Here is a 14,729-nt window from a genome sequence, read left to right as displayed (position 1 = left end):
CTAGCTAGCTTCAACCAAAATAGCGGTTATGTTAATTTGTACTAAGAACACAAACTCAGGGCGCATCGAGTTTAAAGGGATTCAGAAGGGGCGTGCCCATTAGCAGCATCTGGTGTTGAGTTCGATGCGGCATAAGTTTGCTTTTAGTACATAAAACATTGTGCTCATTTGTATATATAGTACATACTTAATGATACTGCGTTGTGAATACTATATGCGTTTGTACTTGCTTTTAACCAAAGCATCACATCGTTACAGCTCTGATGTTTACAAGCAATGTTATTCAATTCAAAATGTTAGCTAGATATTTCAACTCTGTATGGCAAGCGTGAATGTCTGACTGAAAACGTTTAATGGGCTAAATGACACATTCTGTTAATATATGACCCCAACCTGATCTGTTGTTTCAATTTGTATTCTATCACATTTCAGATTTAGATATAATAATTTATAACGATGAAGTTTGGATGTAGTGAACTCCCTTCAAAGTATCTTTAGTTAAGTAAACTATATTTTTCTTAACATGCTGAACAGTCCTCTCGCGCTTGTACGTAGTTTCAGTACCAGGAGGTGATACCGCAGTCAACTTACCTGGTAAAATAATGGCAAAAAAAAAATCCTAGTTGTCTTCCAGGGACTTCAGCTCATGAGTTTGTCCAGCTGTTTCCTCCTCCAGAAAATGACCCCCCCCACCCTTCACTTTGGGGACGTTGGTAGAGGCCATTGAAAGAAAATATCAGAACACTTGATTCTGGGGTGTTTTAGTACAAGGAATTTGCCAAGATAAATAGCAGCATTGCCCAGAAAATATGCCACATAGTGCTTTCAATTTGGCACGAATGTATCAGTTATCCATACTTACATGTAAACCAATGCTTTGGTAGGGGATATTTTATGCATGACATGACAGATGTAAACATATATTTATTTAGATTTTATGATCGACATCGATCCCAATGGTATAGAAACAGTAACTTTTGAAAGTGTTTATCAGCTAGGTGAGACGCTTGGGATTTGATAGGAATTCACCTTTCCGCTCACACCTCTACTCCTGAATACCAGTCAACCTTTCCTCCCGCCATCTGGTCAGACCCTTCAGACTTAGCACTCCTAAAAGGGGCTCCTTGGCCTCTGGGTAGCATGTCAAAGGCCAGGTTAGCGTTGAAACATGCCGTGTTCCAGTTAGCGTCTCGCCCATGTGTTTTTAGCTCCGGGTGATGTATTTTGGATGTTTATATATGTGTTACTGACCCACTAATCCAGGCATGCCAGGAGAGAAGAGACTATTTCAGAAGGGTAAGTTAACTTGTGTGTGTGTGTGTGTGTGTGTGAGAAACTCGTGCAGGTTTGGAGTGTGAGACTCTGAATAGGCCACCTGGCTCTTTGGCTGCTGGCAGTCAGAGACAGAGCCTGAATGTTGGTAAGACCTACTTCCTCCCTTACACCTTATGTCTGTGCATGCATGTGCTGTTCTTACATTCATCTTTTGCTGAGCTACACAAGTTGGTATAGTTTGTTGCCATGGTCGGATAGAGTCATCCATTCCAATGGGATAAAAAGGGATTTACTCCCAACCCTGTGACTTCAGTGATCTGTGCTGCTGTTCATACTATAGCCTTGCCTATTGAGTTCGGTTAAATAGGTTCAATTCCAACTTAACTCGAGGGTTATTACCATGCTGCCCTTGTGACTCCCACTCCCGGAGGATCCACTGCATGCTCTATTTATCTTTGCTCTATTTCAACAGTGGGCCAATAACATAGCCTGTGTTAGTGTAGAGAAATAGGCCAACCTGTTTAGAAACCCGGCTCTGCTGTTCTCCCCTCTAAAGACAATCCAGGGATTTTCCTGCCGTTGAAATACTTGGGTGCTCCCATTGAAATACTTTTTCGGGTCATTACACAAGTGCACCTTGTGTTGGGGACAATAAAAGGCCACAGATGTCTCAAGTTTTGAGGTAGCATGCAAATGGCATGCTGACTGCATGAATGTCCACCAGAGCTGTTTCCAGATAATTTAATGTTAATTTCTTTACCATAAGCATTGTTTTAGAGAATTTGGCAATACGTCCAACCGGCCTCACAATCACAGAACACGTGTAACCATGTCAGCCCAGGACCTCCACATCTGGCTTCTTCATTTGCGGGCTCGTCTTGAGACAGCCGAAGAATTTCTGCACAAACGGTCAGAAACCGTCTCAGGGAAGCTCATCTGCGTGCTCGTTGTCCTCACAAGGATCTTGACCTGACTACAGTTCAACGGCGTAACCGACTTCGGTGGGCAAATGCTCACCTTTGATAGCCACTGGCATGCTGAAGAAGTGTGCTCTTCACGGATGAATCCCGGTTTCAACTGTACCGGGAAGATGGCAGACAGCGTGTATGGCATTGTGCAACTTCACACAGCCAGTGAAGAGGAGTGGGACAACATTTCACAGGCCACATTCAACAGCCTGATCAACTCTATGTGAAGGAGGTGTCGCGCTGTATGAGGTAAATGGAGGTCAAACCAGATACTGACTGGTTTCCTGATCCACGACCTTAACTTTTTTTTTTTAAAGGTGTCTGTGACCAACAGATGCATATCTGTATTCCCTGTCATGTGAAATCCATAGATTAGGGCCCAATTCAGTTATTTCAATTGACTGATTTCCTCAGAGGAACTCAGTAAAATTGGCAGTACGATTGCATTAAATGCAATAGAATTGTCTCTACAAGTTCATGTTCCAATTGATATACGTGTATATCTATAATTGCATGACAGTTTGTTTCGACTGGAGAAAGTGAACAGTGTGTGTTTTGTAAGATCTGTTTACGTGGAGAGGCTGTTCCTAGAGTTCATGTGACCTGGGACTTGCTGCATGTGCAGACAGAACAGGTGTAAGCTAGACCATCCCCCCACCCACCCACCCACCCACCCACACATACCTTTAACATGACACAGACAGATAGAACAACTCAGATTCTCCCCTCCTTGTGCTCACACATGCCAGACACTTTCCATCTGCTCAGATAGAGAGACTTCGGCCGAGCCAGGCAGGCCTTTTCAGACAGCTGTTGTTTGCTAGCTGAGGCGTGACAGAGCAGTAAACAGCACCCAGCCAGTCTGGTCTGCCTGCCTGTCGCAGCGGTGGAAGAGAAGGAGGACGTTATTTTAGGCACTCAGACACTGTCACCTGTCGTAGGACGAGTCTGGACACTGTCTCCCAGCACACTTAGCCGCACCAGTAACACTTGCCACACCACAACAACACTCTCTGGAGACCTTACCACAGAACAGGAGAACCAGCGATGTACACAAACGGACACTGCAGTGTCTGAATTAACGACTAAAGTGGTCTTTTACAGAGCTCTCTGGTCCTGAGATGGGCCAGTACGACACCCAGGCTCTCTCAGAGACCCTGATGGGATTCCTCCAGGACCTGCCATCCCCCGTCATCCCAAAGTCTATCTATCCCAGCCTGAAGACTACCCTGCAAGAGGAAGAAGGTAACAGCACCTTTAGCCCTCACATGCTTCTTCATGTATCTCGTCAAGAACTGATGCAAGGAGCATATTCTACTTGGTGGCCAACAAAGCTAAGGAAAACTATTTAAATGCCATCATTGAAGCACACTATCAGGACTGTCAAAAGAATTGTGTATATTTTGGAATCCCTTAGAAATGCAAAGCAAAATATGTTAATTTGGCATTGGATAGAAAATAATGTTGCTTACTTACCATTGTGTCTCACAGCCAAGCCACTAAGATTGTCACTCAATCTCCTTGCTGGTTCTTGTATCCAAGAGTTGTCCGTCGGGGAGACAGGCAGGCGTTTGCTGAAGGCTCTGGAGCCTGTGCCCCAGCCGAGCCTGCATTACCTGCTCAGACACCTGGACCGAGTGGGCCAGGGCTTGGCCCACAACGGCCAGAGCTCGGCCCACAACGGCCTGGACCCCCACACCCTCGCATTCCTCTTCAGCCCTCTTCTGCTCACCACTGGGTCAGTTTCACATTAGAAACAAAAATACTGCACCTATGTTGGTCATAAAACTTTCAGACAAAATATTTGTTTTTACTTAAACTCAAATTTAGACTAATCTTGAAGGGGGATTAAAAACCTGCCATCTTCATATACGGCAGGTCCCTCTGCCACTTTCACGAGGGCTTTGTTGTGCCAGCGAGAGAGGGAGAGAGACACACTGGCCAGCCCACAGACACAGAGAGGAAGAGAATGCATTAACAGTGCCAGCATCTTCTTGAGCGCATGCTGTTGTCAGTCTACAGAGTTCTGGCTGTAGGAATGGGCCTCAGATGGAGCCAGAAAGAGATTGAAGCCATAACACCTGTCTGTTCCATAACACTATTCTCTATAGTCAGCAGAGTATACGTCCCCTCACCACCTTTCCAATGTCCCACATGTTAGTAACTGAAGTACTATTATGGCACCCATCCATCTGGTACTAATGTCAAATATGAACCCCCCCACCCCCTTATCACATTGAACAACTCTCTCTATCTTAATTCATTGTAATAGCAAAGCTTTCCACCGTCAAATTAAAATCAAATCAAATTTATTTACATAGCCCTGGCTGATATCTCAAAGTGCTGTACAGAAACCCAGCCTAAAACCCCAAACAGTAACCGTCCTCTGAATGACTTACGTATGAGTGTATTTATTTGTGTCCAGGTCAGAAGAAGGTCATCAGGTTCAGGTGCTGGAGAGGCTGCTGGTGGCGAAGGCCTGGGAGCTGGACCAGATGTCATCAGGTAAACACACAAGCTCACAACAATTTAGCTCACTCACTAATGTAACCCCCTCACCAGGCTCGAATGTGACTCTCACCATATTACCGTAGAATATCTGAACAGCATGGGGTATTGGGTGAGAAGGACATCTCCAATACGAATCCCTATTGTAAAACTCGCTAAGGATATGACAGAGTATTAACTTCAGATAGAATGATTATAGATGTTTTGTTGTTATATAAGGATGTGCTTTCCCATGCATTACATTAAACTGAAACAGTAATTGACTCCACCAATGCAACAGACATAAGGGTAAAGATGTGTATTATCACATTTTCAATGTACCACATCAAAATAAATCAAAAGAATAAACCCCAATGAGTCGTGCACAACCCATGTCCAAAATTACTTCCAACCCGTTGGCGCGCGTTGGTGCTCCAAAAACATTATACCATACATAAAGTCCCGAAGCGCCCCACTCGTTGATATTTCCTCACTGAAGTATAGCAGTTCCCAGCAGGTGTCCTCACAAGATCCACAACAAGCACAGCTATCAATGCCGACAGTACTCCTTAGAAGCAACAGATATCCCATGGAAACATGAATTCGTTAATCTTCCACAAGCAATTCCCTCCAGGTCTCGCACTATCCTAGGCTAACCTCGAGCTGTCAAATACCTCCACGACGCGACGGTAGCTTCAGCCTCCAAGTGTTTCTTCACAAAAATAATAATAACTCTTATCAAATCCGTATGTCCCTTCAAAACTCGTTAGAGATGGGTTTTGTTCTATTTTTTTTTAATCGTGTTTCATAGTGTAATGACCCTGGGTTTATAAGCGCGGAAATCGACTCTGCCGTCTGAGCATACTTTTGCGGTACAGTCGATAGCGCGCCGGACTTCGGGCTTGAAGGTCGAGGGTTCGAGACCTGCTCCCTGCTGTTTCATTACATTGGTGTCAGAAGTAGGATCAGAAGTAGTTCGTTACAATAGTTTTTGTTCACCAACACTGATAATATCTCTACATTTCTCTGTCAATGTCTCTCCCTCTTTTTTTCAACGTCTCTTTTTCCCAGGCTTCCTGTTAACCAGGTCAACTATCCAATTGGCCACAGCTTAACAAGCTACCTTATTGATCAAAACTTAAACTTAAAAGTAAATCAGCCTATTCACTTGTACATTAAATATTTATTAAAAATAAATGCATTAATGACATTACAATTCAGGAGTATTTTGATCATCTTTTAAATCTAATACCAATTAATTATAACAAATAAACTCTATACTTGGTTTTAATAAGGTTATTACACTAAAACCCCATCTTTGCCTCCTGGGTAAGTTATGATTGGATGTCCGACTGTATTTGTAACACCACCACCTATTGATTTCTTTGACAGCCCTACCTTCCAAGCCTTCCAAAACCAAAGTCATGGCATCTTCTGTCATCAATGGGGATGGCAGCAAGATGGCTGATGCAGAGTGGTACTGGGGAGACATTTCCAGGTAAAATGTATAAATAATGGATATCCACACTTGGTTATTTACAGTTGAAAACACGATCTTCTGTTTCAAGAAGAAAATATTGTCACTCGTCTTACTCAACCATCTTTAATTATATAATCATGCTATATATTTGTATACATTTTTCCAGAGATGAGGTGAATGACAAGATGAGAGACACACCAGATGGCACTTTCTTGGTCCGAGATGCCTCAAGCAAGGTGCAAGGAGAATATACATTGACTCTCAGGTAAGGGTATTGATAATGAAGTCTTTCTAAAAGTGACTATTTTGTCCCTCCTAAAATACACTCCAAGTTTGAGCTTGCCTAGTCACTCATTTGAAGTGCAATGGCATTTTACCACTTTGGATAGCTTCCAGAGTCTTTCACAGAACCTCAGTAATGTTGCACAAAGTCTCGGGGACTTTTCTAGGAAAGGAGGAAACAACCAGCTGATCAAGATCTTCCACCAAGGAGGCAAGTACGGCTTCTCTGAGCCGCTGACCTTTGCTTCTGTGGTGGAACTCATCCTGTATTATCACCACGAGTCGCTGGCCCAGTACAACCCCAAGCTGGACTCACGGCTACTGTACCCAATCTCCAAATATCCGCAGGTAGGCTCATTCTGTTATTATTATTATAGTGTTCTGTATCCTGTTCTGAAGGGACTCAGTCTTGGTTTGGCTTCTGGGCCATATCTTAATGGGACTCCTTGGTTTTTAAACAGAGATGTTATAAGAGATAAGGAATGTAGCCTTCGAACACCACTCCGATGCTTTCTGGAAGGCCCTACATTTCTTATGGCACATTGCGTGAAGGAAAATAACCCATGGCATTCCCAAGAGCACTTACGCTTGTCTGAAATGTCCCCAAACAATTCTGTTTAGGTGAGAACAGTTTGCTTGCTGCCCTTCTCTATTTGAAATGCACTAAGCCCATATTGAATGCACCTTATCTCAACATCTCAAGTGCTGTGGTCAGTTAGTGACTTGTGGTCTCTGCTGTTTCCAGGATCAGGTGGTAAAATGGGACAGCGTGGAAGCAGTAGGAGAGCAACTGAAGGTGTACCGCGAACACTGCCAGGAGACGAGCCGGGAATATGACGTCTTGTATGAAGAGTATACTCGCACCTCTCAGGTACATATCCAACACTTATGTTTTTCACTGTCCCATTTGGGTCTGGGCTCCATAGCATTTGAAATGAGCACAATATCGTCTGTTTTCCCTGTACATCAGGAGTTACAGATGAACCACACGGCCATCGAGGCCTTCAACGAGACCATCAAGATCTCCGAGGAGCAGTGCGAGACCCAAGAAGGCTATAGCAAGGAGAACATTGACCCGTTCCTCAGGGAGGGAAACAGCAAAGATACTGAGAGGTATCCACAATACATTGCTTGCTCTAGGATTTTCCTGTTGTGATACAGGCTTTGAACTACATTTACATTTAAGTCATTTAGCAGACGCTCTTATCCAGAGCGACTTACAAATTGGTGCGTTCACCTTAAGACATCCAGTGGAACAGCCACTTTACAATAGTGCATCTAAATCTTTTAAGGGGGGGTGAGAAGGATTACTTTATCCTATCCTAGGTATTCCTGAAAGAGGTGGGGTTTCAGGTGTCTCCGGAAGGTGGTGATTGACTCCGCTGTCCTGGCGTCGTGAGGGAGTTTGTTCCACCATTGGGGGGCCAGAGCAGCGAACAGTTTTGACTGGGCTGCGCGGGAACTGTACTTCCTCAGTGGTAGGGAGGCGAGCAGGCCAGAGGTGGATGAACGCAGTGCCCTTGTTTGGGTGTAGGGCCTGATCAGAGCCTGGAGGTACTGAGGTGCCGTTCCCCTCACAGCTCCGTAGGCAAGCACCATGGTCTTGTAGCGGATGCGAGCTTCAACTGGAAGCCAGTGGAGAGAGCAGAGGAGCGGGGTGACGTGAGAGAACTTGGGAAGGTTGAACACCAGACGGGCTGCGGCGTTCTGGATGAGTTGTAGGGGTTTAATGGCACAGGCAGGGAGCCCAGCCAACAGCGAGTTGCAGTAATCCAGACGGGAGATGACAAGTGCCTGGATTAGGACCTGCGCTGCTTCCTGTGTGAGGCAGGGTCGTACTCTGCGGATGTTGTAGAGCATGAACCTACAAGAACGGGCCACCGCCTTGATGTTAGTTGAGAACGACAGGGTGTTGTCCAGGATCACGCCAAGGTTCTTAGCGCTCTGGGAGGAGGACACAATGGAGTTGTCAACCGTGATGGCGAGATCATGGAACGGGGAGTCCTTCCCGGGAGGAAGAGCAGCTCCGTCTTGCCGAGGTTCAGCTTGAGGTGGTGATCCGTCATCCACACTGATATGTCTGCCAGACATGCAGAGATGCGATTCGCCACCTGGTCATCAGAAGGGGGAAAGGAGAAGATTAATTGTGTGTCGTCTGCATAGCAATGATAGGAGAGACCATGTGAGGTTATGACAGAGCCAAGTGACTTGGTGTATAGCGAGAATAGGAGAGGGCCTAGAACAGAGCCCTGGGGGACGCCAGTGGTGAGAGCGCGTGGTGAGGAGACAGATTCTCGCCACGCCACCTGGTAGGAGCGACCTGTCAGGTAGGACGCAATCCAAGCGTGGGCCGCGCCGGAGATGCCCAACTCGGAGAGGGTGGAGAGGAGGATCTGATGGTTCACAGTATCGAAGGCAGCCGATAGGTCTAGAAGGATGAGAGCAGAGGAGAGAGAGTTAGCTTTAGCAGTGCGGAGGGCCTCCGTGATACAGAGAAGAGCAGTCTCAGTTGAATGACTAGTCTTGAAACCTGACTGATTTGGATCAAGAAGGTCATTCTGAGAGAGATAGCGGGAGAGCTGGCCAAGGACGGCACGTTCAAGAGTTTTGGAGAGAAAAGAAAGAAGGGATACTGGTCTGTAGTTGTTGACATCGGAGGGATCGAGTGTAGGTTTTTTCAGAAGGGGTGCAACTCTCGCTCTCTTGAAGACAGAAGGGACGTAGCCAGCGGTCAGGGATGAGTTGATGAGCGAGGTGAGGTAAGGGAGAAGGTCTCCGGAAATGGTCTGGAGAAGAGAGGAGGGAATAGGGTCAAGCGGGCAGGTTGTTGGGCGGCCGGCCGTCACAAGACGCAAGAAAAAAAAAACTAGCCCTCTGATTGACTATCAAGCTGGTCGTGATCATGATTTTAAAGTGGGGGACCTAACAATGTTGCCGCTCCATCTCCCAGAATCCAAAGTAATTGGGATAAGCTGAAGTCGCGGGTGACTGAGATCCATGACAGGAAGAGGAAGCTAGGGCAGGACCTGAAGGAGCATGCAATGGACAACCGAGAGATCGATAAGAAGATGAGTAGCCTGAAAACGGACCTTGTGCAGCTGAAAAAGATTAGAGACCAGTACCTGGTGTAAGTTATACCCTTCTACCACACACACACACACGCACACACGCACGCACGCACGCACGCACGCACGCACGCACGCACGCACGCACGCACGCACACACACACACACACACACACACACACACACACACACACACACACACACACACACACACACACACACACACACACACACACACACACACACACACACACAGCAATATTTATGAACATGGCAGTCCAACAGTTTGCTTGTGTTAACGTCCCAGGTGGCTCAATCAGAAGGGCACCAGACAGAAGAAGATTAACGAGTGGCTGGGGATCAAAAATGACATGGAAGGGTGAGTGAAACCAACGTGGCCTTTAGCCAGTTGTAAATGTATTACCACGTATTATCATGTCGTATCGTGTATCGTATTGACACTGGTTTCCTCCCCATGTCAGCCGTTCCTCCCCTCTACCTCCCAGCCTGTATTCTCTGGTGGATGAGGAGGAAGACCTGCCGCACCTCGACGAGCGCACTTGGTACGTGGGCGACATCACGCGCAGCCAAGCCGAGGAGTTGCTGAGGGGAAAGGGTGACGGCACTTTCCTGATCCGAGACAGCCAGTCCCAGAAGGGCTCCTACGCCTGCTCTGTAGTGTGAGTCCCGTTAGCCTGACCTGGGGTCTGCAAAGCCTTGTTAACACTGGCAGTTTGAAGTGACTCAAATCGATTTGTTTTTGCATATTAGGGCTGGGAATTTACGATACAATATTATCATGATAGTTAGGTGCTGATACGATATGTATTGCGATTCTCACATTCTATATGTATTGTGATTCAATACTGTGATTTTATTGCAATTCAATATTACAAAATATTGCTTCTGCAGAGTGGCAAGAGAGAGCCATGAGAAAACAAGTTTAGCTCAGTCATGGAAATAAAAGTGCTGAAAACATATTGGGTCCCTATTTCAAAAGAAGATGGAGAACAGGCTATGAAGGAAGAATACTGGCATTTTGGTGCAAGTACAGAAAACTAGCGCAAACATAATATTGCGATATTGCCAAAACGATACGATATATCATCAAAAATAATATCCGATATGTAACTATTGATTTTTTTCCACAATCTGTATTGCATATGCAATTTCAATCTGTTTTTATCCCCTTGCAGTCTGAACAGCCAAAAAGCACATGGAAACAAATATTTCAAACCACATTTCAAACCACCTTCGTAGGTGGTTTAAAATCAGATACCAATCTGATTCCTGGCCATGCAACTTGTGTCTGTACGGTCAAATCTAATTTATTTGCCCTTGTGTGGTTTTTAGACTGTTATTTGGCATATATTGTTGCTTGCTAGCTACTCTGTTGACAGTTTGACAATAACATGTGGTATCTAACTAGCTTGTTAATCGTTTACAAACAAATGAGTGAATGTGCTAGAAAGCTAAACAGCTACCTAGCTAGCTAGTTGACTGCTGTGGCTAGCCAAAAAGGACTTGTTTTGAAAGTTCATCTTATCCTTTGAGGCTTTACATGTTTTCTTACACTATCATTTTGAACATTCAAAGCAACTGGGAGACGTCCATGGCAGGCATTGTTTTCACCACCTTAGCTAGCTACATCATTTCTGAGTGATAGGAAGCGCGAGCACCACCACCAATCAAACTACACCACTGCACACATACCCGTCATTAGGATTACATCTAGCATAGCCATGTCAGCAAATGACTGCTGTCTGAACACACACAAATGCAATTTGGTCACTTGTAACTTGCTGTTTGACAGTCAGTATTCCAAAACAGATTTGAAAAACAAAACTGATTTGAGCATTAAGGCTTGCCGTGTGAACAAAAGGCTTTAGTGAACACAGAATGATTCGGGTTGGAATACGGCTAGACAGTTGGGTGGGGTTTAGCCAGATTTATCAGATGTTTTCCGGCCTCACCTGTCGAGATGCTGAAAATCTCAAATGCATAGGAAATATCGGGACCATCTAAAAACATGGTTGGCCAATCTTATCCTCAAAGGGCCGTTATGGGTGCAGGTTTTTGTTCCAGCAAGCAGTAACACAACTGATTCAGCTCGTCCAAACCTATGGGATTGCAGAACATTTGGGAATGGTATTGGTATTTATTTATTTTGATCCAAAGCCGCGAATGAGTGCTGCAAAAAGTTTTGTGCTGCCAAATAGCCTACAAAATATGCCTAACCTAAACATACATTTAGTTGCCTAAATAAACCAGTACAGTTCATAAGTAAATTAATAAATAGCTCAGGTCTGGAAAACACTGTGGTAAATAAAGCAATTATTTTTGCGGGGGGAGGGAGAGAAACCAAAAGCATAGCCAGCGTTCTACCTCCCCCTTGTGATAGTGTGGCGCAATGACAGAACGAGGCAATTTACCACAATCTGCCACCATCTACCACAAACACGTCCAGCGTAAGGAACCACTGTAGCAGGAACGTTTATGGCGTGTAGATCTTGATAGTAGTCCACTTCTGAGGTCTTGAAAAACATTTGACAATCTGTGGTTTTGGGGTGAAATATCACTTTTACTGCTGTGTTTCGGCTAACCAAAGATTCTGTTCTTGACTTCACATATCTGTACATGCAGTGTGGACGGGGACATCAAGCACTGTGTGATATTCAAGACCTCCACGGGCTACGGCTTTGCCGAGCCCTACGACCTATACAGCTCCCTGAGAGAGCTGGTGCTTCACTATAGACACACCTCCCTGGTCCAGCACAATGACTTGCTGAATGTAACTCTGGCATGTCCTGTCCTAACCCAGCAGCAACCCAGATGAGACGCAAGATAACCCGGACAGGGTCTGGCACACACAGAGGAAACCCACAGAACTCATAAAAACCACACACCCTCACTTTTCCCATACAAGAAAACAAAAAAGCAACCGTCTTTCTGCGCGTTGGGTTTGAGAGGAGGGGGAGGGCGGAGTGGATTTTGACATGGAAGAGCACATTCACATGTTCTATTTTTTGTTAAATCTCTACAACACTACACCGTTTTTTGAAATCGACTTTGAAATGTATTTCTTTATTTTCCTGTTACTTTTTTCTACAGTTAAAGAGGGGCTTTTTGCGAGAGGGTTTGATGTTCAAGACATGGAGAACAAAAAGACCTGCCAGCGCTTTTCTGTTTACATTAAGCCTTGCTCACATTGCCCACTGTGGTAAAATGCTTAAAGGGATTCTCCCGTACTTTTGACTACTTTTTAGCCAGCAGTTCTGAAAGAAGCGCTCACAGGCCAAAATTGCGTACTACGTCTATGTGCATCACGTCATTCCTTTCTGTCTCGCTCATTTGCAACTTGCTAGCTGTTACTGACATGGCGAGGGGCTGAAGCTCATTGGTTGAACTCAAATTACTAGGGGGCTTGCACAGGAGGGGGAGGATTTTGGGGAAAATGGCGCAGCACAGCTTCCAGAAAAACAGTTGCTTTCAAACTAGGGATTTTGTGGCTAATTGAGGGAGAACAGTAATTATTAACTGTCAATGTTTTATTTCTTTACTTCAAGTACATATTACTACAAACACAAAATCCACAGCGTTGGGTAGCACACACACACAAAGAAAGCATTCTATCTGCTCTCTGTGTAACCTTTCATGCTTATGTGCCCTTTCACAGTAGAACATGGTGGAACACTTGGTGGTGAAAGTGCCTTCTGTTCTAATCCTCTGTCTTCCATTATTTCTCTGTAAATCAGAGTCCGTGTGGATGCCTGGCCCCAATCAGATGCCAAGTGTTTTGTATAGCACTGTGTGTGAAACTGGAAATCTGAAATGGACCTCACTATTGATTGCCTTAGAGCAGATGGGGCAACTCCCTCAGAGTTGTACCTGGCACTACTGCCACTGCCTGCTCAGAGTGCACACTTCTGGTTTCCCAGGTCTCAATCAGTTGCTGATTTAAAGGAAAGACACTATGAAGACGAAACTTGCCCACCCCTGCATTAGTGTGTGTATGATGGTGGTGTTGGAATTGTCCATGTTGAAAATGGATTTATGTTCACATTTTTCGAGTCGATCATTGGTAAATCTCGTGGGGGGATGAGTTGCTTGCAGTTGACATTAGGTTATGTATGGTGTATGAACGGAGGTATTTGTCAGTCTCTCGTTAAGGTATAAGTAGCCTATTTCAATGATTCAAAACGCATTTTCCTTCATTGGACCTTACCTGACACACTTTATGAATGCACTTATTTCTCAGGACACAAGCTTCCAAATCTGTTTTGTGATGCTAACATACACAAGATATTCTTGTTAGATTTCGAACAAACTACTTTGACAAACTGATTAGTACTATGTAGCGAGTTCGGAGACCACTTGATGACGCCTCGTTATCGACATTGATAACCCTCACATTTGTCGTGTATGAATCAGACCTTTAAACAAGACTAGAGGAGGTATTGAGGTAGAAATCCAACGGCAGGGACACAGAAGGTCATAAATCATTAGCTTTTGCACGCAAGAATCTCACTTGATTTAGAGATCTTGTATGGTATTATTATCATGTTCTTAACCTAACCAGAAGCAGGGGTGACGGGGTTATTGGTGCTAGAAGTGGACGATGTCTTGTATATTATGATGACATTGCATTGGTGCATTTTATTGCTCACTATTAGGAGTGATTCAATTGCCCAGCATGTTGGGATTGGTGAAAATGTACGTTTCATAACTGTCAACATCGTTTGTTTTGTGTGTCATGTTAATCTGGTAAACCTGTTTCTAATGTGTATCTGGTAGTTAAGGAGAAAAGGTCTCTCTGGAGAGAGATGGTGTACTATTTACTGAACATAGCATTTCAGCCAGAGTCCTGCTCAGTTAGGCTACCCTTCAGGTCAAAGGATCTTTGAAAACTGTGAGATTGCATTTTTTGGGGGGGCATGTGAGAGAGTACTGTATGTAAATAGAGAGAGCAATCCCCCAAAAAGTTTCCGGTTGATTTTGAAATTGCACTTGCAGTGTAAGACTATGCTTGTTCTCCAACGTGTAGACGGTCTTTTCAACGTGAGCCAGGCTCAGAGGAATTGTGATATATCTCCCCTGGCCTTTTCTGTGTGCTTGGGCCCATATTGGAGATTATGACTATCGTCCATTGATTGCCCCACAGACTGTTAGGAC

General features: G+C 44.8%; 1 protein-coding gene across 1 annotated transcript; it reads left to right on the top strand.

Annotated features, from left to right (window-relative positions):
* The first annotated feature begins 2,997 nt into the window (after positions 1-2,997).
* Positions 2,998-14,478, top strand: LOC115108180 (phosphatidylinositol 3-kinase regulatory subunit gamma-like). The gene is made up of 12 exons (XM_029632235.2): positions 2,998-3,488; positions 3,786-3,981; positions 4,669-4,748; positions 6,123-6,228; positions 6,377-6,475; positions 6,660-6,840; positions 7,238-7,363; positions 7,463-7,605; positions 9,443-9,619; positions 9,865-9,936; positions 10,040-10,237; positions 12,201-14,478. The coding sequence occupies exons 1-12, from the start codon at positions 3,365-3,367 to the stop codon at positions 12,391-12,393; spliced, it is 1,695 nt and encodes a 564-aa protein (XP_029488095.1). The 5' UTR covers positions 2,998-3,364; the 3' UTR covers positions 12,394-14,478.
* Positions 14,479-14,729: the final 251 nt, after the last annotated feature.

The sequence above is a fragment of the Oncorhynchus nerka genome, linkage group LG24, assembly GCF_034236695.1.
Source record: "Oncorhynchus nerka isolate Pitt River linkage group LG24, Oner_Uvic_2.0, whole genome shotgun sequence".
In the NCBI taxonomy this organism is placed as follows: Eukaryota; Metazoa; Chordata; class Actinopteri; order Salmoniformes; family Salmonidae; genus Oncorhynchus; species Oncorhynchus nerka.
Note: the sequence above shows the minus strand (reverse complement) of the source record. Positions and strands in the feature narration are given on the sequence as shown.